The sequence below is a fragment of the Aythya marila genome (assembly GCF_965140915.1).
Source record: "Aythya marila genome assembly, chromosome: 21".
Taxonomy (NCBI): Eukaryota; Metazoa; Chordata; class Aves; order Anseriformes; family Anatidae; genus Aythya; species Aythya marila.
The window spans coordinates 7,904,955-7,923,648 of NC_139062.1; the positions used below are offsets into that span (position 1 = coordinate 7,904,955).

Consider the following 18,694-nt stretch of genomic DNA (forward strand, 5'->3'; position numbering starts at 1 on the left):
GGCAAGGAGGAGGTGTCAGCACCGGAGCCACCGTGGAGACCACGCTGGGGCCACCCCAGGGACCACTGTACCTTGGAGGTGTTGGCCGGGCCCCATCCGCCAGGTGACATTGATGGGCCGGGCACCATCATGGATGCGGCACTTGAAGGTGGCATCCTCACCCGGGGCCACAGCCATGCTGTGTGGGTCGATGGAGATAATGGGGCTCTGCAGGCCTGTGGGGACAAGGGAGCCACTGAGGTCACCCACATCCCTCCCCACCCCGGTGCCCTCCCTCGCCCCATGGCCACACTCACGGTAGCTGGAGCTGTCATGGGAGGTGACGGTGACAGTGACGGTGGCCTCGCGGGAGGTGCTGCCCACGTCTGCCCGGCACACGTACTCGCCTGAATCGGCCACGGAGAGCTGCGACAGCCGCAGGCGGGACCCTGACATCTGGGGGAAGTGGCAGGGGGTGGCATCAGCTGGGCACGCAGGGCCACCAGCCCCTGTCCCACCACGTCCGCCCCTACCTGGTGCTTGGCGGGCAGGGACCCCCCGCGCTTGTACCAGGTGATGGTGGCCTGGCCTTGGCCGGCCACAATGCAGTCGAGGTCCAGGGTCTGTCCCTCAGTGACGGAGGACGCCGAGGACTCGATGCGGATGGGTGGTGTGACACCGGTGGCTGTGCGGGCAGAGTTAAGGGTGAGGCACCCCCAGCACCAGCATGGTCCCCGCGTCCCCAGCCATGGCGTGGCACTCACAGTGGGAGGGGTCGGCACCGTCATCGATGGTGACAACGAGGGATGTCTCCTGCGTGACGCCTCCCGTGGTCACCCGGCACACGTACTCGCCCGAGTCGGCTGCGGACACCTGGGGGATGCGCAGGCGGGTGCCCGACACCTGTGGGGGTCATGGGTGGGACACATGTTGGTACCGGAGGCTGGGGGGACAGGGCAGGATTTGGGGTGACCCCCCTGCTGCCTGCACTCTACCTGGTGGCTGGCGGGCAGGGAGCCGCCACGCTTGTACCAGGTGACGGTGGTGGGGCCGGACCCTGCCACCACGCAGTTGAGGTCCAGGGTCTGTCCCTCGGCGATGGCGGAGGACGAGGACTCAATGCGGACAGGCTGGGAGGCACCAGGGGCTGGGGACAGGGAACGGGGACATTTGTCACCGCGGTGGCACGTGCCCATCCCCAAGCACTGCCCTCTCACTCGCAGTAGTAGACTAGTAGACTACTCACAGTAGTAGGTGCCAGCGCTGCTGGGAATGGTGACGATGACAGATGCCTCCTGCGTGGTGCTCCCAAGGGTGACCCGGCACACGTACTCACCCGAATCAGCCACTGACACCTGGACAAGGCGCAGGCGGGTGCCTGACACCTGCAAGGGGACACGTGGGGACACATCAGCACCGAGAGCGGGGACTGGACAGGGTCCGGGGCTGAGCCCTGCACAGTGACACCAGCTCCTTGAGCCCTACCTGGCTGTTGGGGGGCAGAGCCCCCCCCCGCCGGTACCAGGTGACGTGGGGGTGACCCTGCCCGGCCACCATGCAGTTGAGGTCCAGGGTCTGTCCCTCGGTCACAGCAGCAGACGAGGTCTCAATCCTCACGGGTGGGGTGACACCCACAGCTGCGGGGTGGCAGGGTCAGCGTGTAGCGGCCCCACATCGTGTCCCAGTGTCCCCCCGCTGAACCCATTCCCGGTACCGTAAGAGGAGCCAGCGCCGGTCTGGATGGTGACGATGAGGGATGTCTCGTGAGTGACACCACCCGTGGTCACCCGGCACACGTACTCGCCTGAGTCGGCTGCAGACACCTGGGGGATGCGCAGGCGGGTGCCCGACACCTGTGGGGGACACACGTGGGATGGAGAATGCACACCCTTTAGCACCCCAAAAACCCTTCTTTCTGTCCCAAAATGCTCCTTCCGTGTCCCCCCCTACCTGGTGCCTGGCGGGCAGGGACCCTTCGCGCTTGTACCAGGTGATGGTGGCCTGGCCCTGGCTGGCCACAATGCAGTCGAGGTCCAGGGTCTGTCCCTCAGCCACAGAGGAGGAGGAGGACTCGATGCGCACCGGGGGGGTGACACCAGAGGCTGGGGACCAGGATGGCAGGGTCACGCCATGGGGATGTGGAGTGACATGGTCCTGTGGGGCCCTGTCCCTGCCCGGTCCCCACTCACGGTAGGAGCCGGCCGTGCTGGGCTGGATCGTCACCATGACGCTGGCTTCCTTGGTGGTGGCCCCGCTGCTCACCCGGCACACGTACTCGCCCGAGTCGGCTGCTGTCACCTGCAGCAGCCGCAGCCGGGAGCCGGACACCTGCGGGAGGGGACACGGGGACGTTAAAGCCTGCGAGGGGCTGATGGGGCTTGCATGGGGCCACTCCGGCTTGCCCAGGGGCACTTGGCTTGCATGGGGACATCTGGGCTTGCATGGAGCCACATCAGCTTGCACGTAGCCATGTGGCCTTGCACAGGGCCATGGGTCAACCCCAACCATCTGCACTCTGGGCACAGAGCCCTCCGTGTCCCCTACCTGGTGCCTGGCCGGCAGGGACCCGCCGCGCTTGTACCAGGTGACAGTGGCCTGCGCAGGGCTGGCGATGACACAGTTGAGGTCCAGGGTCTGTCCCTCAGCCACGGTGGAGGATGAGGACTCGATGCGCAGGGGCATTGTTCCGCCCAGGGCTGGGGATGGAGATGGCACAGTCAGACCAGATCTGCCACCACCACGTGTCCCACCGTGGGACACCAGGAGCCTGGGAAACCACCAGGTGCAGGACTTGGGCTGTGCCTTGCTCCCAGCTGCTGGGGACACTTTGGGGTTTCAGCCCCTTCCCTCCCCACCAGGCACCCGCTGCATTGCCGGATGGCATCTCCACACCCCTGCAGATGTGCACACAGGGCCGTCCCCAAACACAGCGCTGAGCCTGGGCACGGACCCTGGTGACAGCGGGACCGGGATGGGCACAACCATGGGTGGCTGCTCCAGGGAGCATCAGCTGCCCGTGGAGAATGTCCCCGTCCCTGCCCGGTCCCCACTCACGGTAGGAGCCGGCTGCACTGGGCTGGATCGTCACCACGATGGTGGCTTCCTTGGTGGTGGCCCCGCTGCTCACCCGGCACACGTACTCGCCCGAGTCGGCCGCTGTCACCTGCAGCAGCCGCAGCCGGGAGCCAGACACCTGCGGGAGGGGACACGGGGACGTTAAAGCCTGCATGGGGCTGATGGGGTTGCATGGGACCACTCTGGCTTGCACAGTGCTGCTTTGGCTTGCATGGGCTTGCACAGGACCACTCAAGCTTGCATGTGTCCATTTGAGCTTGCCTGGTTGCTATTTAGGCTTGCATGGGGCCCTGTGGCATTGCATGGGGCCACCAGAGCTTGCATGGGGCCATCAGAGGTTGTGTGGGAACACCTGGGCTTGCACAGGGCTGCTTGGCATTGCACGGGGGGACTGGGCTTGCATGGGGACACAGGGGCACACACGGGGCCATGCATCAATCCCAACCATCTGCACCCTGGGCACAGAGCCCTCCGTGTCCCCTACCTGGTGCCTGGCTGGCAGGGACCCGCCACGCTTATACCAGGTGACAGTGGCCTGCGCAGGGCTGGCGATGACACAGTTGAGGTCCAGGGTCTGTCCCTCAGTCACGGTGGAGGATGAGGACTCGATGTGCAGTGGCACTGTGCCACCTGGGGCTGGGGACCAAGACAGGAGAGTGACACTGTGACAACAGCTGGGCCCCGCTGGCAAGAGCACGTTAGAGCCATCTCGGTGCCGCGGCACATGGGGACAGCCCATGGGTAGTGCCACCCCCTGGTCCCCACTCACGGTAGGAGCCGGCCGTGCTGGGCTGGATCGTCACCATGACGCTGGCTTCCTTGGTGGTGGCCCCGCTGCTCACCCGGCACACGTACTCGCCCGAGTCGGCTGCTGTCACCTGCAGCAGCCGCAGCCGGGAGCCAGACACCTGCGGGAGGGGACACGGGGACGTTAAAGCCTGCGAGGGGCTGATGGGGCTTGCATGGGGCCACTCCGGCTTGCCCAGGGGCACTTGGCTTGCATGGGGACATCTGGGCTTGCACAAGCACCATTTGGGCTTGCCCAGCACAACTCGAATTTGCATGTGGCCACTCAAGCTTGCCTGGACATCACCTGGCCTTGCATAGGGACACTTGAGCTTGCACGGGACCATTTTGGCTTGCCCAAATGCCATTTGTGCTTTCCCAGGACCACTCAAGCTTGCACAGGGCTGTTTGGATTTGCATGCGGCCATCTGGGCTTGCACGTAGCCATGTGGTCTTGCACAGGGCCATGGGTCAACCCCAACCGTCTGCACCCTGGGCACAGAGCCCTCCGTGTCCCCTACCTGGTGCCTGGCTGGCAGGGACCCGCCGCGCTTGTACCAGGTGACGGTGGCCTGCACAGGGCTGGCGATGACACAGTTGAGGTCCAGAGTCTGTCCCTCAGCCACAGTGGAGGAGGACGCCTCAATCCTGACGGGAGCTGTGCCACCCGAGCCTGGTGGCCCTGGGAAGGAGGACGGAGTGATGGCAGGGAGACGGGATGCCACCCAGGGCCACCCACAGCACTGAGCCCAGCCTCACCATAGGACAGCCCAGAGCTGGACACGACGGTGACGATGACAGACGCCTCCCGGACGGTGGCTCCCGAGTTCACCCGGCACACGTACTCGCCCGAATCAGCCGCCGTGATGTGGGGGACGCGAAGACGGGACCCCGACACCTGGTGGGGACACATCAGTGTCAGAGAGAGGGGGACAGGGCAAGATTTGGGGTGACATCCCCGCTGCCCATGCCCTACCTGGTGGCCGGCAGGCAGGGAGCCGCCACGCTTGTACCAGGTGACGGTGACGTGGCCAGATCCTGCCACCACGCAGTCGAGGTCCAGGGTCTGTCCCTCGGTGACAGAGGGGGACGAGGACTCGATGCGGACAGGTGGCGCGGCCCCTGCGGGGAGTGGGGCAGGCTGCAGCTCTGGCAGGCACCCAGGGTGTCCCAAAAACCATCCCCAAACCCCAGTGGTGTCCCCAGAGCGGCATCCCTAACCCTCACCTGGCACCACCACCACCTCGATGCTGGCGCGGGCTGTGCCGGCGGCGCTGGTGCCCACGCAGAGGTAGATGCCACCATCAGCCACCGTGATGGAGGGGATGAGCAGCGTGGCGATGTCAGTGCGCTCAGAGCGGGACTGCGGCATGGGGATGGGGTGAGCGGCACCCAATCACCCCATGGGGTGATGGGGTGAGTGGCAACCACCCCAGGGGAGCACCCATGGGTGCTCACACCCGGCTCACCTGTGGTGGCAGGGAGCCCCCCTGCTTCTCCCAGGAGATGGTGGCAGTGGGTGACCCCGACACCCGGCAGTACAGCCGCACCGTGGAGCCCTCCTGCACCTCTGTCCGCTCCGGGCTCACCTGCACCTGGGGCTCACCAGCGCCTGCAGGCGGCACGGGGTCAGTGCCAGCACTGGGATGCAGAAATGGGGGACGTTGGGGGACAACACTCACCTTGCACATGGAGGTAACCCTGCGCCGTGTGCTGGCCGGCGCTGCTGCGCGCGCGGCACATGTAGTGCCCCTGGTCAGACGGCTCGACGGCGCTGAACCGCAGCGTCCCACCGTGGGCGACCGCCTGTGGTGGCAGCGCGCCTGCGGGGACAGGACGCCACGTCACCCCTGCCACGTCCCCCATCCTGGTCCCTGGGTCCCCGCATGTGGCGAGCACCTACCGAGCCACTCGAGGGTGGGCGTGGGGCTGCCAGTGGCCACGCAGCGGAACTCGGCCGGCTGCCCTGGTGCCACGCTCAGCTGTGCCGGCTCCACGGTGGCGGTGGGAGCGGTGGCGGTGGCGGCTGCGGTGACACGTGGGGGGTTCAGAGTGTGCCGGCGCCACCCCTGGTGCTGTCCCCAAGGGGTGGCACGAAGCAGGGGGGTGGTGTGGCGCGGGGTGCGCGGTGGAGCCCTGGCATGCAGCGGGCAGGGGGTGTGTGTGGCCCCCGCACAAGATGTCCCCCTCGTGACTCACCGGGTCTGTGCCCCTCCATGAACTCAACAGGTCCATAAAACATCTGGGTCTTTGAAGGGGCTGCAAAAGGGGGGGGGTCAAGTTTAAAGTTGGGGCACGCGAGCCCATCACCCCGGTGTCTGGGCTCCTCAATGGAGCCAGGTTTTCCAGAAGAAGCTTTCACCCGCGCCAACACAGAAACAACGCTCGGGATCCCCGCGGCTCAACCCCTGCCAGTTTGGGGGTGCAGAGCACCCGGTGCCCCTCAGGCTTGGGAACACACCCTGGACGTAGAGTGTGGCCGTGCCCTCGTCCATGTCCAGCATGTTGGAGCCGGTGCAGACGTAGACACCGGCGTCCTCGGGCTGCACGTTGCGGATGGTCAGGATGCCGTTGAAGTCCATGGCGCGCGATGGCAGCGTCCCATGGTTCTGGCGCGTCCACACTAGGGTGTAGGCAGGTGACTGGGGAGTGAGGGGGGAAGAGGGGGGTGAGGAAGGGCCTGATGGGCACACAGGGGTGTCCATGGGTCCTGTGGGTCTGGGTGGGCACCTGCATGGAGATGGGTGGGCACCTAAAGGTGTCCCAATGGACACCAGGGGTGTCTGGGTGCCACGCACTGCTCCATGGGTGCACAGGGGCTTCTGCATGACCTTTGTGGCTTTGTGGGCACCCAGGGATGACCCTGCACCCTGCAGGACCAGGTAGGCACCCAGGGGTGTCTGTGTGTGCCGTGTGGGTGGCTATGGGGCCTGTGTGATAATGTCGGCACACAAGAGTACCCATGTGCCCTGCATGACTCAGAAAGCACCCACGGGTGCCCAAATGATGTAGTGAGCACCCAAGGGGGCCCACATGCCCCCCCAGCTCACCTTGCTCTTGGCCGTGCAGATGAAGGTGACATCAGCCCCGGGTTTCACCCGCTGCACCCTCTTCTCCTCCACGGTGACGGTGATGGGCTTGGTGGGTGTCTCTGCACCGAGATGAGAGGGCTGAGCCCCGTCCCCTGCCCCATCCCCTGCCATCCCCCCACTGCCACCACTGCATCCCTACCGGTGACGATGACCTCGGCCCGGCTGGCGTTGCTGTGCTGCAGGTTGCGGCAGGAGCAGACATAGACACCAGCCTCGGCGGGCTGGATGCTGGCAAAGTGCAGCTCCTCACCTGGCGGCGTGGGGCAGGTGAGACCCTGGTGTCCCAGTCCCCATCCCTATCCCCAGCCCCAGCCCCAGCCCCCTACCTTGCCGCCGGCTCTGGGCGCTGCTGGGCAGGGGCCGCCCGTCCTCCCGTGACCAGTGGTAGTAGAAGGGGGGGTCCCCGCTGGCCTGGCAGCGCAGCGTCACCGGGCTGCCCTGCGGCACCGCCGTGCGCGGTGGGTGCACGCGGACAGCGAGGGGGGGCGACGAGCCCTGCGGCACGCATGTCTGGCCCCGCACGCTGGGGTCTCCCACGTAGCCGGGAGCACACCTGCAGGGGGGAGCACGGGGTAAGGATGTGGGGGGTGTTGGGGAGAGATACTGGGTGGGAATATCGGGGTGTGGAAGTTGGAGTGGAGATAACAGGATGGAGATGTTGGAGTGGAGATGCTGAGGTGGAGATATGGGGATGGGAATGTGGAGGTGATGACATTGGGGTGGGTATATAGGGGTGGAGATATCGAGATGGGGATGTTGGGGTGAGGATATTGGGGTGGAGACATGGGTAGGATATTGGGAAGGGGATGTTGAGGTAACTGGAGGAGCAATATGGCGAAGACATCACGATGGGGATATCAAGGAGAATGTTGGGATGGGGATATGGGGGTGATGACATCAGAGTCAATATATAGGGGTAGAGATATCAAGATGGGGATGTTGTGGTGAAGATATTGGGGTGATTATATTGGAGTGGGAATATGGGGATGGGGATATCAGTTGAACATACCGGGGGTGTTATCGGGGGGGGTCGGGGAGGGGATGTTGGGGTGGGGATATCAGGGTGGGAACATTGGGGTGAGGATGTTGGGATGGGGACATTAAAGTGAGGACATGGGGGTGACGATATTGCAGTGGGGATGTTGGGGCAGGGATATGGGAACAACATTGAGATGGGGATGTCAGGGCGAGGGTACTGGGATGGCACCATCGGGGTGCCCCAGCAGCACTCACCGCTCGCAGTACTGCCCGGCGTAGCCCGGTGCACAGGCGGTGCAGCGGTACCCGCCGCCTCCCAAACTCTCACAGGTCCGCGAGAACCTGGGGGGACAGGGAAGCATCGGGGACCATCCCCTCCCTACACTTCCCTACCTCTAAGCCCCTACAAACACTCACTGGTTTTCGGGGTGCACGAGAGGGCAGGCGCAGGGCTGGCAGTCCTCAGGGGTGCCGGCAGTGGCGTCCCCGTAGAAGCCGGGCGCACACTGGTCACAGAAGTCCCCTGCCGTGTTGTGCAAGCAGCCCTGGAAAGGGGGGGGGGCAGAAGAATGGGGGTGCATGGCACTGGGAGATTGCCCCAGCACCCCAAAAAGCCGCAGGGCGCCATGACCCCCCCAGGGGGACTTACAGAGCAGAGGCCACTCTCGGGGTGGCAGGACTCCGAGTGGCCGTTGCACTCGCAGAGCTCGCAGTGCCCCAGGTACAGCCCCCCCCCGGTACGTGTGTAGCCGGGGGCACAGTCCTGCAAGAAGGAGCAGGGATGGGGGTGCTCAGCACCGTGACCCCCACACACCTCCCCACAGACCCGGAGCACACGGGGCACGCCGGGGGCCGGCTCACCTGGCAGGAGAGGCCGCGGTAGCCGGGGGGGCAGCGGCACTCCTCCACCTCCAGCGCCGGGGGGAGGCCAGGCCGGGGGGGCACGGCCACGTCCATGCTGACACCGGCAATGCTGGACGCGGCCGTGCTGGTGGAGTAGGTGGCGCGGATCAGGATCTCGTCCAGGTCGGCCAGCGCCATCAGGAGATGCTCCCGCGTGGCCGGCTGCCCATCCGGCCGCTGCCAGTATTGCTGCGGGCAGGGAGGTGCTGTTAGGGGGGGGCACCACCTCGGCACCCACCCCCCAGGTGCCAGGGGGTGCCAGGCGCTGGGGACCAAAGGCAGGTGCCTGCTCCTACCTCCCGAAAAACGATCTCAAAGTCGTGCGGTGTGCTGGGGGGCAGGTCAGGCTGGTATGCCACCAGCGTGATGTCGTTGCCCTGAGGATACGGGGGGGGTCAGGGAGGTTCTGCTGCCGTACCCCATCCCCAACTCCCCCCAGACTGTCACCCCCCTACCGTGATCTGGATGTCGGCATCAGGCAGGGGGGCCCCCCGGCCCCCTGGGGTGTAGCTGAGGGTGTAGCGGAGCCGCCCGCCGTAGGAGCCCACCTGCGGGTGGGAAAAGGGGAGGTGGGAATGGGGGGGGTCCCGCTGCATGTGTGGGGACCCCCCCCGGGTTCTGCCCTGCAGGGAGCTGAGGGTTGGCCCTGGGGAAAGGCCTCTGGGGAGCTGGGGGTCTGGGGAGGTTGGGGGGGAAGGGAGGAAGGGGATGGAAAGAGGGAACGGGCAGGGGAAGGGAAAGGGGAAGAGGGAAGGGAAAAGAAGGAAAAAAGGGAAAAAAAAATAAAAGGGGAAAAAGGGAAAAGGAAACAGAAGAAAAGGGAAAAGGAAAAAGGGAAAAGGGAAGAAGAGAAGGAAATTGAAAAGAAAATCAAAAAGAAAAGGAAAAAGAAAGGGAAAGGAGAAAGACAAAAGTGGAAGGGGAAAGGCAAGGAAAAAGAGAAAAGGGAAAGGGAAGAGGAAAAGAAAAAGGAAGAAGAGGAAAGGAAAAATTAAGAAGAAGGAAAATTAAAAGGGAAGAGAAAGGATAAGAAGGAGAAAAAATGAAAATAAAAGGAAAAGGGAAGAGAGAAAGGGAGAAGAGAAAAGGAAGGGGGGAGGAAGCAGGAGGCACTGCGAGCCTGCGTCCACCTCCCCGTGCTAACCGTAACGGGGCAAGCACCCAGGGGTGCCCATGGAGCTGGGGGTCTCAAGGGGCGCCCCGAGGAGGGGGCACCCCTGTGTGCCGGCCGTTACCTTGTCCCCCTGGTAGGGTTGGGGCAGCTGCCAGTAGTAGGACTCAGGGGACAGCTCCCCGAAGCGCCCGTAGGTGAGCCGAGGCCCCGCGGCGCCCATCTCCACGCTGAAGCCGGTGGCCACGCGGGTGCTGCGCTGCCGGTTCACCAGCGCGAAGCCCTGCCAGCTCCCGGGGCCAAAGGGCGTCCGGACCTGCGGGCAGGGCAGGTGAGTGGCCTGGGGACACTGGGGGACCGCGGGGACCCGTGGGGACAGGGACTCACTGTGTCGCGGGAGTAGGAGGTGCTGGCACAGTGCTGGACGATGCCCATGCAGAAGCAGGGCAGGCAGCCTGCCGGGTTTACGGCGCTCAGGTGGAAGTGGTGGGGGCGGCAGGTGGCACAGCGGGGACCCTCCACGTTGGCCTGCAGGGGACGGGGAGGATGACGCTGTGGTTTTGTCCCCCTCCACCGATGTGGGGACACGGCACGGCATGGGGACAGGGCTCACCTTGCACTGGCACAGCCCGCGGGCATCGCACCGCTCGCCAATGCTGCCCTGCTGGTCGCACTGGCACTGGTCACCGGTGGCCCCTGGCTCTGGGGGTATCATACGGGGGGGGGGGCAGCAGTTAGGTGGGGACCCCAACAGAGAACACGGCGTTGTCCCCTCCCCAGGACACTCACCTCGGCACGGCTCTCCCCGCAGCGGGTCCCCCACGTAGCCAGGTGAGCACCTTTGAGGGGGCATGAAATAAGCCAATGAGGGGGGGTCCCCAAAACCCCTGCCACCCCACCACCACCCCAGCATCTCCAGCACCTCTCGCAGAGGCGCCCGCTGTATCCCGGGGCGCAGGCACTGCACGTGGGCTGCCCGTCCGTGTCCTCAAAGCAGCTCCTGGATGGGAGAGGGGAGGGCAGGGCGATGGGTGAGCCCCAGCTGGTGGCCCCTGGGGGCACGGGGAGGAGGTGGGGGGCACCTACTGGGTGTCAGTGTGGGGCCCGTGGCAGGGGCAGGGCCGGCAGTCTCCCGGGGTGCCACGGGTGGCATCGCCGTAGTAGCCAGGCTGGCACTTGTCACACTGCGTGCCCTCCGTGTGGTCCCGGCAGCCCTGGTGTTGGGGGGAGATGGAGATGCTGGCATGGCGAGGGGGTCCCCACCATACCCCCCATGATGTCCCCATGCCAGCGCCGGGCTCACCTGGCACTCGCCCGTCTCAGGATGGCACTCGTCGGCGTGCCCATGGCACTGGCAGCGCTCACAGGTGCCCAGGTAGAGCCCGCTGGTGCTGCGGGTGTAGCCCACGTCGCAGTCCTGTGGGGACAGGGATGGGTGTCAGCCACCAGCTGCATCCCCAGAGCCATGGGGACAGCGGGGGGCTCACCTGGCAGGAGGGGCCGCGGTAGCCGGGGGGGCAGGCACAGTCCTCCACCTCCAGCGCCGGTGCCCGGCCAGTGGCATGGGGCACGGCCACGTCCAGGCGGACATCAGCGAGCCTGCAGGGCGAGACAGGATGTCCCCACCGCCCTGCCTGCATGTCCCCTGTCCCCAGCCAGCATCACGCCACCCCGGTACCTGCTCTCCATCGGCTGGTCTGTGTAGGATGCGCGGATCATGAGGACATCAATGTCGGCCAGGGCCATCAGGAGGTGCTCCCGGGTGGCTTCGTGCCCATCTGCCCGGCGCCAAGCGTGCTGCAGGCACAGCCCCGCGGTGACCGATGTGTCCCCAGAGCCCCAGTGCCCACCCCAGGGGGACGCCAGCTCTCACCTCGCGGAAGGGCACGGTGACAGTGGTGGGGACACCGGGCACAGGGGTGGCATCAGAGAAGTGCTCCAGGAAGATGCCGTTGCCTTGCAGCAGGACGTCAGGCTGCCGCTGCAGTGGCTGGGCATCTGCTGGCGCGCGGTGCGTCACCGTGTACTGCAGCTCGCCCCCGTACGATGTCACCTGCATGGGGACAGGGCTCAGCCGGGCTCATGGACACCCTGCTGTCCCCACCCCGTCCCCACCACTGCACCTTGTCTCCGGTGAAGGACGTGGGCAGAACCCAGAAGTAGACGTCACGGGGCAGTGTGTAGAAGTCGGAGAAGACGAGCTCCCGTGGGGCAGCGAAGCGTGAGCCTTTGATCATCGTCCCCGTGCCTGCCAGGTTGGTCAGGTGCAGTGGCGACACCTCCTCAGCAGTGACACGGACCTGCAGGGGTGGGGGACAGGGGCATGGGACATGGTACGGTGCTGCTTGGCAGTGCACAACACGGCACAGCACAAGGCAGAACATGGTGCACCATGGCACAGCAGAGCATGGCACGGCACAGCACAACATGGCACGGCACAGCATGGCATGGTGCACCATCACATCGCATGACACAGCAAGGCACAAATGGCACGGTGTGGTGCAACATGGTGTAACACAATGTGGCAAGACATGGTGCAACATGGCATGCCATAACACAGCACAACTTGGTATGGCACGGTGAAACATGACACAACACAACACAGCATGGCAAAGTACAACATTGCATGGCACAACATGGCACAGCACAACATGGCATGCCATGACATTACACGGCACAGCTCAACTTGGCAAGGCATGGCACAACATGGCACAGCACAACACGGCATGGCACAGGGTACCTGGTCACGGCTCCAGGAGGAGCTGGCGCACTGCCGCGAGACGCCCATGCAGAAGCACTTGAGGCAGCCGTCGGGGTTGGCGTCGCTCAGGTGGAAGGTCCCGGCCGCGCACTCATCACACTGCCGCCCCGTCACGTTGGGCTGCAAGAGGGGACAGGGACTGGGAAAACAGGTGCTGTGGGGATGGGGAAACTGGGTGCTGCAGGGGGCTGGAAACCTAGGTGCCAGGAGGACTGACAAACTGGGTGCTATGGGAGGACTGGAAAACCCTGGGGAATTGGACTGGGTGCCACAGGGATGCCGTGGGGAACTGGGTGCTGGGGAAAATGAACTGGGTGCCACGGGGGACAGGGCTGGGTGCTCCAGGGACCAGCCTGGGTGCTGCGGGTTTGGGGCAGGTGGATACCCACCTTGCAGCGGCACGTGCCGCCCACCGCGTCCTTGCCCCCACGTGTATCGCACTTGATGAGCTCCTGGCCTGCGGGGAGAGACGGTGAGGAATGGGCAGAGCTGGGGGGGCACGGGGGGACATGGGGCAGCACTCACCGATGCGGGTGCACTTGCCGCCTGGCTGGATGGGGTCTCCCTCATAGCCTGGGGCACACCTGGGGGAGGATGGGGACAGGGGCCCGTGGGAGGGGGCCGGGGTGCCCATGCTCCCAGCCCGCGTTCACCACCCCCTGCCCACCCACCTCTCGCAGCGGCGGCCAGCATAGCCGGGGGCACAGGCGTCACAGGTGGCCTGGCCATCTGTGTCCAGGAAGCACGACTCGGAGAACCTGCGAGCGAGGTGATGGTGACATGGGGCCATGATGTGCCACCAGGCCCCCCCCAAACCTCCTGGGGCAGCACCCACCTGCGGGATGGCTCAGTGTAGGGGCAGGGGCAGGGGCGGCAGGCGGTGGCCGTGCCCTGCGTGGCATCGCCGAAGAAGCCAGGTTTGCACTTCTCACACTGGGGACCCTCCGTGTTGTGCTGGCAGTTCTGCGGGGACGGCATAGGGGTTGGTGGCACTGCCATGTGGCTGAGCCCCCAGCCCCATGTCCCCTGTCCCCATGTCCCTGTCCTTACCAGGCAGTGCCCAAAGACCTGGTCACAGGTGCTGGAGTGGCCATGGCAGCTGCAGCCCGAGCAGGTCCCCAGGTAGGGTCCCTGCGGCACCCGCTCGAAATTGGTGGCGCACCGCTGGCATGACAGCCCCATGTAGCCCACGGGGCACCTGGGGACACAGAGGTGTGATGGTGGCACCATGACGGTGGCACTGCGCTGGTGACACCACACCAGTGGGTGCGTTGCTTTGCCAGTGCCCGCAGGCCATCGCCAGTCACCTGCACTCCTCAACATCCCCGGCAGGTGCCAAGCCGGTGTCCCCGGGACTGGTGATATCCATGGCCACGTCGCTGAGCCCCACACTGGCCATGCGCCCATCATACACTGCCCGCACCAAGATGCCCTCCAGTTCCTGCAGCACCATCATCAGCAGCTCCCGGCTCACCGGAGCGCCTGTCTCGTCCTCCCAGTTGTCCTGTGGGGATGGTGAACACCGGCGTCACCCCAGGGTGCCACCAGCACCCGTCAGCGCCCTTCAGCGCCCGTCCCCAGCGCACTCACCTCGGTGAAGGGGATGCGGCGCTGGTTGAGGATGTCGGGCTGGGTGTCCCCAGCGCGCGCCTGGAGCTGGCGGCCCCGGCCCCGCAGCAGCACGTCGGGGCGGGGGGCTGGCTCAGGGGGCCCCCGGCCCAGCCGGTAGCGCACGCTGTAGCTCAGCGCCCCACCGTAGGCGTCCACCTGGCAAGGGCAGCGCGGTGTCAGCAGCTGTGCCGGGGTGTCCCCAGCCCTGCTGCTGCTCCACGGTCACCTTGTCACCCAGGAAAGGGGCCGGCAGCGCCCAGAAAGCATCGAGAGCCAGGAAGCGCCGGGACAGGTCCAGGAGCTGGAACTCCTCAGTGGCCACATCCACATGCAGCTGGGTGGCTGAGAGCGCCGGCAGGGACGGAGTTGATGGCACCGTCACATTGACACCTGTGGGGAGAGGCTCAGCCCTGTGTGTCACCCCCCTCCCTGCGCCCTGTCCCCCTGTCCCAGCGACTTACCTTTGAAGTCATCAGGGCGGTCGAAGCGCAGATGCAGGCGGTGGCGGTGGCGGGCGGTGGCACGGCAGGCGGTGGTGACACCGAAACAGAAGCAGGGCAGGCAGCGGGATGTGCCCGTCACCTGGAAGTGGCCCTCGGGGCAGGGACCTGCGGGGACGGGGAGGGGATCAGTTGAGGGCGCAGGGACAGGAGCAAAGGACGGGGAGGTGGCGGCAGCTGGGGATGCTCACCGGGGCGGGGGGTGACAGTGAGGACACTGTCGGGGATGCCGAAGACCATGCCGCGGGTGTTGATGGCCTCACAAGTGTAGGCGCCCTGGTCAGCCTCCTTCACGTCCCGGATAGTCAGTGTGCCCTGCCCGCCCTCGCTCACGATGGACACCCTGCACGGCACACTCACTGCACCACACGCTCACGGCACCGCACGCTCAGTGCACGGCGTGCTTGGCACATGGCGTGCTGGGTGCACAGCACACTCGGTGCACAGCATCCTTGGTGCACGGTGTGCTTGGTGCCTGGCACGCTTGGTGCCTGGCGTGCGTGGTGCACGACACACCTGGTGCAGAACACACCTGGTGCACGACACGCCTGGTGCATGACACACCTGGTGCATGACACACCTGGTGCATGACACGCTTGGTGCACGACACACCTGGTGCACGACACGCTCAGTGCACAACACAACTGGTGCACGACACACCTGGTGCATGACACGCTTGGTGCACAACACAACTGGTGCATGACACACCTGGTGCACAACACACTCGGTGCCCGGCACACCGTGCCACCCAGCGCAAGGACCAGCCTCGGGCACAACCCTGCTGCTTGCTGCAAGCCCTGCCCCCAGCACTCACCTTTGCAAAGCCCCCACCCGCAGCAGGCCCCGCCCCTTGCTGAGCCCCGCCCCCACAAGCTCCTCCCACCCCACAGCCACGCCCCTTGCGTGAGCCCCACCTTTGCAGACCCCTCCCCGAACCTCACGCCACGCCCACCGTTGGCCACACCCCTCCTGCAAGCCCCACCCACACAGAAGCCCCATGGGGAGATGTCCCCCACCCCCCCCCCGTGACCTCACCCCACCCCTTGACCTCACCCCTCCCTTGGGCCCCACCCTCCCGTTGGCCCCGCCCCTCCCGGGGCCCCACCCACCTGCGGCTGGGGGGGATGTTCCCCCAGTTGAGGCGCCAGGTGATGATGGGGGTGGGCACGCCAGTGGCGGCGCAGGTGAAGCTCACCGTCTGCCCCGGCACCGCCTGCACCGACTCCCGCGGCGGCGTCACCACCTGCGGCGGCACTGCAGGGCGCACGTCACCCCCTGCGCCCAGCACCCCCGGCTGCGGGGACCCCAGCGTCCCAGCACGGTGCCACGCCACAAGGTCTCCCACCCAGCTCAGGGGACGCGGGGTTCCATGGCACCATGCTGGGTGACGCGGCACAGGGACCCCAGCACGGCACAGCTTGGGCACGGGGTCCCCAGCCCAGGGACCCCTGCCCCACCTGGCTGGCAGCGTCCCCAGCACGGTGCCATGGCAGAGTCCACGGCACGGCTTGGGCACAGGGTCCCCAGCACAGTGCTAAGCACCGTGCCGTGGCACAATGTCACCAGCATAGGGTCCCCAGCCCCACCTGCAGGACGCAGTGTCCCAGCACAGCTCCCAGCACGGTGCCACATCAGGGTCCCCAGCCATGCCACAGCTTGGGCGCAGTGTCCCCAGCACCGTCTCCCAGCCGTGCGCAGCAGCGCACTGTCCTCATCACTGCGCCCCCCCACTTGGGTGCGGTGTCCCCAACACAGTGCCACGACATGGTGTCCCCAACCCCTGTCTGGTGTCCCCATGACCCCAGGTGCCACTTACTGCAGCCAACCTCGTCGGAGCGGTCAGGGCAATCGGGCTCCTCATCGCAGTGGTAGCTGGCGGGGATGCAGGTCCCGCTGGCTACGCAGCTGAACTGGTCTGGCCCACACGCCGCGCCAGGCGCCTTGGTGGCTACAAGGGACAGCAGCCATCAGCCGGAGCCATGTCACCACGCGTCCCCACCGCTCCCAGCCACACTCACGGCAGTCGGTCTCATCTGAGCCGTCCCCGCAGTCGTTGTCCCCATCGCAGCGCCACAGCTTCAGGGCACAGTGCCCATTGCGGCACTTGAACTCATTGGGCTCGCAGGGCGACGGGGTGCCTGGTGGGGGCAGGGTGTCAGCACCCGCCCCGGGGTGCCACCGCCACCGCCGCCACCCCCCCTTGTAACTCACCGCAGTCCTCCTCGTCACTGCCATCGGCGCAGTCGCGCTCGCCATCGCAGAGGTAGTCACGGGGCACACAGCGCCCATCGGCGCAGGTGGCCTCGGCCGGCCGGCACCCAGCTTTGGGTGGCAGGGGGCGGCGGGTGGTGGCAGGGACGGTGACCAGCGGGCGGGTGGTGGCAGGCCGGGCTGTGCTGGGGGGCACGGGGCGCGCCGGGGAGGTGGCTGGGGGGGGCTCGCCGCAGCCCTGCTCGTCCGAGGCGTCGCGGCAGTCGGGGCGGCGGTCGCAGCGGTACTCCTGGGCAATGCACTCGCCACTGCCGCAGGAGAACTCCAGGGCGGTGCAGGGGCGCAGATGAGGGGTCACTGCACGGGGGGGGGTTACTGTCAGGGGGGGTGTCCTGTGTCCTGTCCCCCCCATCACCCGCCCTTAGATATCACGATGCAAATGGCAAAAAATGGGGGGCTCAAGGCGTGCTGGCACGCAGGACCCCGTGCTGTCCCCAGTGGCCCCACAATTGAGGTTTAGGGTGGGGGGTGCTCCGTGCCCCCCTGGTGCTCACCGGCCCCCAGGCGCCGGAACTGGAAGCCAACGGGCGAGGTGACGAAGGAGGCGATGGAGCCAGCAGCCACCACGTCCCGCAGCACGGCCCCAATCTGCGCCTCGTCCCCGTTGCCCTCCGAGCCCACATCCAGCTCCACGAAGACGCTGCCCTCCAGCTCCCTGTGGGCAGGGGATCAGCGCCTCAAAGCCCCCACCCCAACCCCCCTGTAACCCCAAAACTTCCTGCTCCCCCAAAACTTCCCCTGCACCCTGTACCTCCCTTTCACCCCAAAACTTCTCATGCCCCCACACCTCCTCTGCACTCCCCAAAGCATCTCATCCCCAGACCTCCCCCTGCCTCCAAACTTCCCTGCACCCCAAAACCTCTCCACCCTCCCAAACCTCCTCTGCACCCCAAATACACCCATGTCCCCCAACCTCCCCATACCCCACCACACTTCCCCTGCACCTCAAACCTTCCCATCCCTCCTGCGCCTCCCCTGCACCCCAAGCCTCCCCATTACCCCCAAATCTTCTCATCCTCCCCAAACCTCCCCTGCACCCCCAAACCTCCCCGTTGTCCCCCATGCCCCCACTCACTTGATGAACACCACATTGACCATTTGGTCCCCAGGGATCTTGTAATATTCTGACTCCAGCTGAAGCAGGGGAAGCACGGGCGGTGAGGGTGCACCCTTGGGTGCCCCCCACCAAAACCTGGGCTGGGGGTTCCCCCCGGTGCGCCCCACTCACAGTATCCACCACGGCCTCCGAGACCTCCCGAAACTCATCTGAATTGGCATCCTCCAGCCGGGGGCTGTAGTCGATGCTGTGGGTGAAGTTCACCAGCGCCCGGAAATAAACTAGGGGGGGGGAGGGGGGGGAGAGGAGAGGGTGTTGGCATCCCAAAAAATACCCCTCAGGTACCCCCAACCCCAGCAGCACCCCCCCGCATCAGCCAGCCCCCCGCCACTGAAGGAAACCAGCCCATAGGACTGAGAAAGAGTCGGAAGGTGGCGGGGGGGGGTCACAAGAAGTGGCACTTACTCAGCGGGGGGTCATCCTCGGGCTCGGCCACCACCATGCCTGCTGGCGGGGGCACGGGCACTGCCCGCCGAGGAGAAGGAGGAGGAGGAAGGAGAGCAGAGAGGA

General features: G+C 66.0%; 1 protein-coding gene across 1 annotated transcript in view; it reads right to left on the minus strand.

Moving 5' to 3' along the window:
• HSPG2 (heparan sulfate proteoglycan 2) overlaps positions 1–18,694 on the minus strand; it is a 35,325-nt gene that overhangs the window by 11,764 nt on the left and 4,867 nt on the right. Inside the window, exons 4-64 of the mRNA XM_082776952.1 lie at positions 18,296–18,405; positions 18,143–18,201; positions 17,562–17,722; positions 17,008–17,364; positions 16,815–16,934; positions 16,613–16,744; positions 15,906–16,050; positions 14,988–15,139; positions 14,758–14,904; positions 14,523–14,686; positions 14,276–14,452; positions 13,993–14,189; positions 13,736–13,883; positions 13,521–13,648; positions 13,357–13,443; positions 13,211–13,269; positions 13,075–13,142; positions 12,665–12,805; positions 12,048–12,224; positions 11,798–11,977; positions 11,603–11,721; positions 11,412–11,523; positions 11,228–11,341; positions 11,011–11,138; positions 10,847–10,924; positions 10,714–10,763; positions 10,538–10,626; positions 10,312–10,452; positions 10,049–10,240; positions 9,269–9,361; positions 9,110–9,190; positions 8,772–9,002; positions 8,560–8,673; positions 8,328–8,455; positions 8,166–8,252; positions 7,259–7,485; positions 7,072–7,182; positions 6,891–6,991; positions 6,302–6,482; positions 6,040–6,099; positions 5,744–5,866; positions 5,523–5,663; positions 5,310–5,452; positions 5,068–5,203; positions 4,817–4,962; positions 4,600–4,738; positions 4,362–4,522; positions 3,824–3,962; positions 3,539–3,690; positions 3,034–3,172; positions 2,524–2,675; positions 2,169–2,307; positions 1,930–2,081; positions 1,694–1,832; positions 1,465–1,616; positions 1,226–1,364; positions 975–1,126; positions 744–882; positions 513–664; positions 297–435; positions 72–215 (exon numbers count right to left, since the gene is read on the minus strand). Coding sequence (XP_082633078.1) covers positions 72–215; positions 297–435; positions 513–664; positions 744–882; positions 975–1,126; positions 1,226–1,364; positions 1,465–1,616; positions 1,694–1,832; positions 1,930–2,081; positions 2,169–2,307; positions 2,524–2,675; positions 3,034–3,172; positions 3,539–3,690; positions 3,824–3,962; positions 4,362–4,522; positions 4,600–4,738; positions 4,817–4,962; positions 5,068–5,203; positions 5,310–5,452; positions 5,523–5,663; positions 5,744–5,866; positions 6,040–6,099; positions 6,302–6,482; positions 6,891–6,991; positions 7,072–7,182; positions 7,259–7,485; positions 8,166–8,252; positions 8,328–8,455; positions 8,560–8,673; positions 8,772–9,002; positions 9,110–9,190; positions 9,269–9,361; positions 10,049–10,240; positions 10,312–10,452; positions 10,538–10,626; positions 10,714–10,763; positions 10,847–10,924; positions 11,011–11,138; positions 11,228–11,341; positions 11,412–11,523; positions 11,603–11,721; positions 11,798–11,977; positions 12,048–12,224; positions 12,665–12,805; positions 13,075–13,142; positions 13,211–13,269; positions 13,357–13,443; positions 13,521–13,648; positions 13,736–13,883; positions 13,993–14,189; positions 14,276–14,452; positions 14,523–14,686; positions 14,758–14,904; positions 14,988–15,139; positions 15,906–16,050; positions 16,613–16,744; positions 16,815–16,934; positions 17,008–17,364; positions 17,562–17,722; positions 18,143–18,201; positions 18,296–18,405 — 8,364 coding nt within the window. The remainder of the gene's footprint in view (positions 1–71; positions 216–296; positions 436–512; positions 665–743; positions 883–974; positions 1,127–1,225; positions 1,365–1,464; positions 1,617–1,693; positions 1,833–1,929; positions 2,082–2,168; positions 2,308–2,523; positions 2,676–3,033; positions 3,173–3,538; positions 3,691–3,823; positions 3,963–4,361; positions 4,523–4,599; positions 4,739–4,816; positions 4,963–5,067; positions 5,204–5,309; positions 5,453–5,522; positions 5,664–5,743; positions 5,867–6,039; positions 6,100–6,301; positions 6,483–6,890; positions 6,992–7,071; positions 7,183–7,258; positions 7,486–8,165; positions 8,253–8,327; positions 8,456–8,559; positions 8,674–8,771; positions 9,003–9,109; positions 9,191–9,268; positions 9,362–10,048; positions 10,241–10,311; positions 10,453–10,537; positions 10,627–10,713; positions 10,764–10,846; positions 10,925–11,010; positions 11,139–11,227; positions 11,342–11,411; positions 11,524–11,602; positions 11,722–11,797; positions 11,978–12,047; positions 12,225–12,664; positions 12,806–13,074; positions 13,143–13,210; positions 13,270–13,356; positions 13,444–13,520; positions 13,649–13,735; positions 13,884–13,992; positions 14,190–14,275; positions 14,453–14,522; positions 14,687–14,757; positions 14,905–14,987; positions 15,140–15,905; positions 16,051–16,612; positions 16,745–16,814; positions 16,935–17,007; positions 17,365–17,561; positions 17,723–18,142; positions 18,202–18,295; positions 18,406–18,694) is intronic.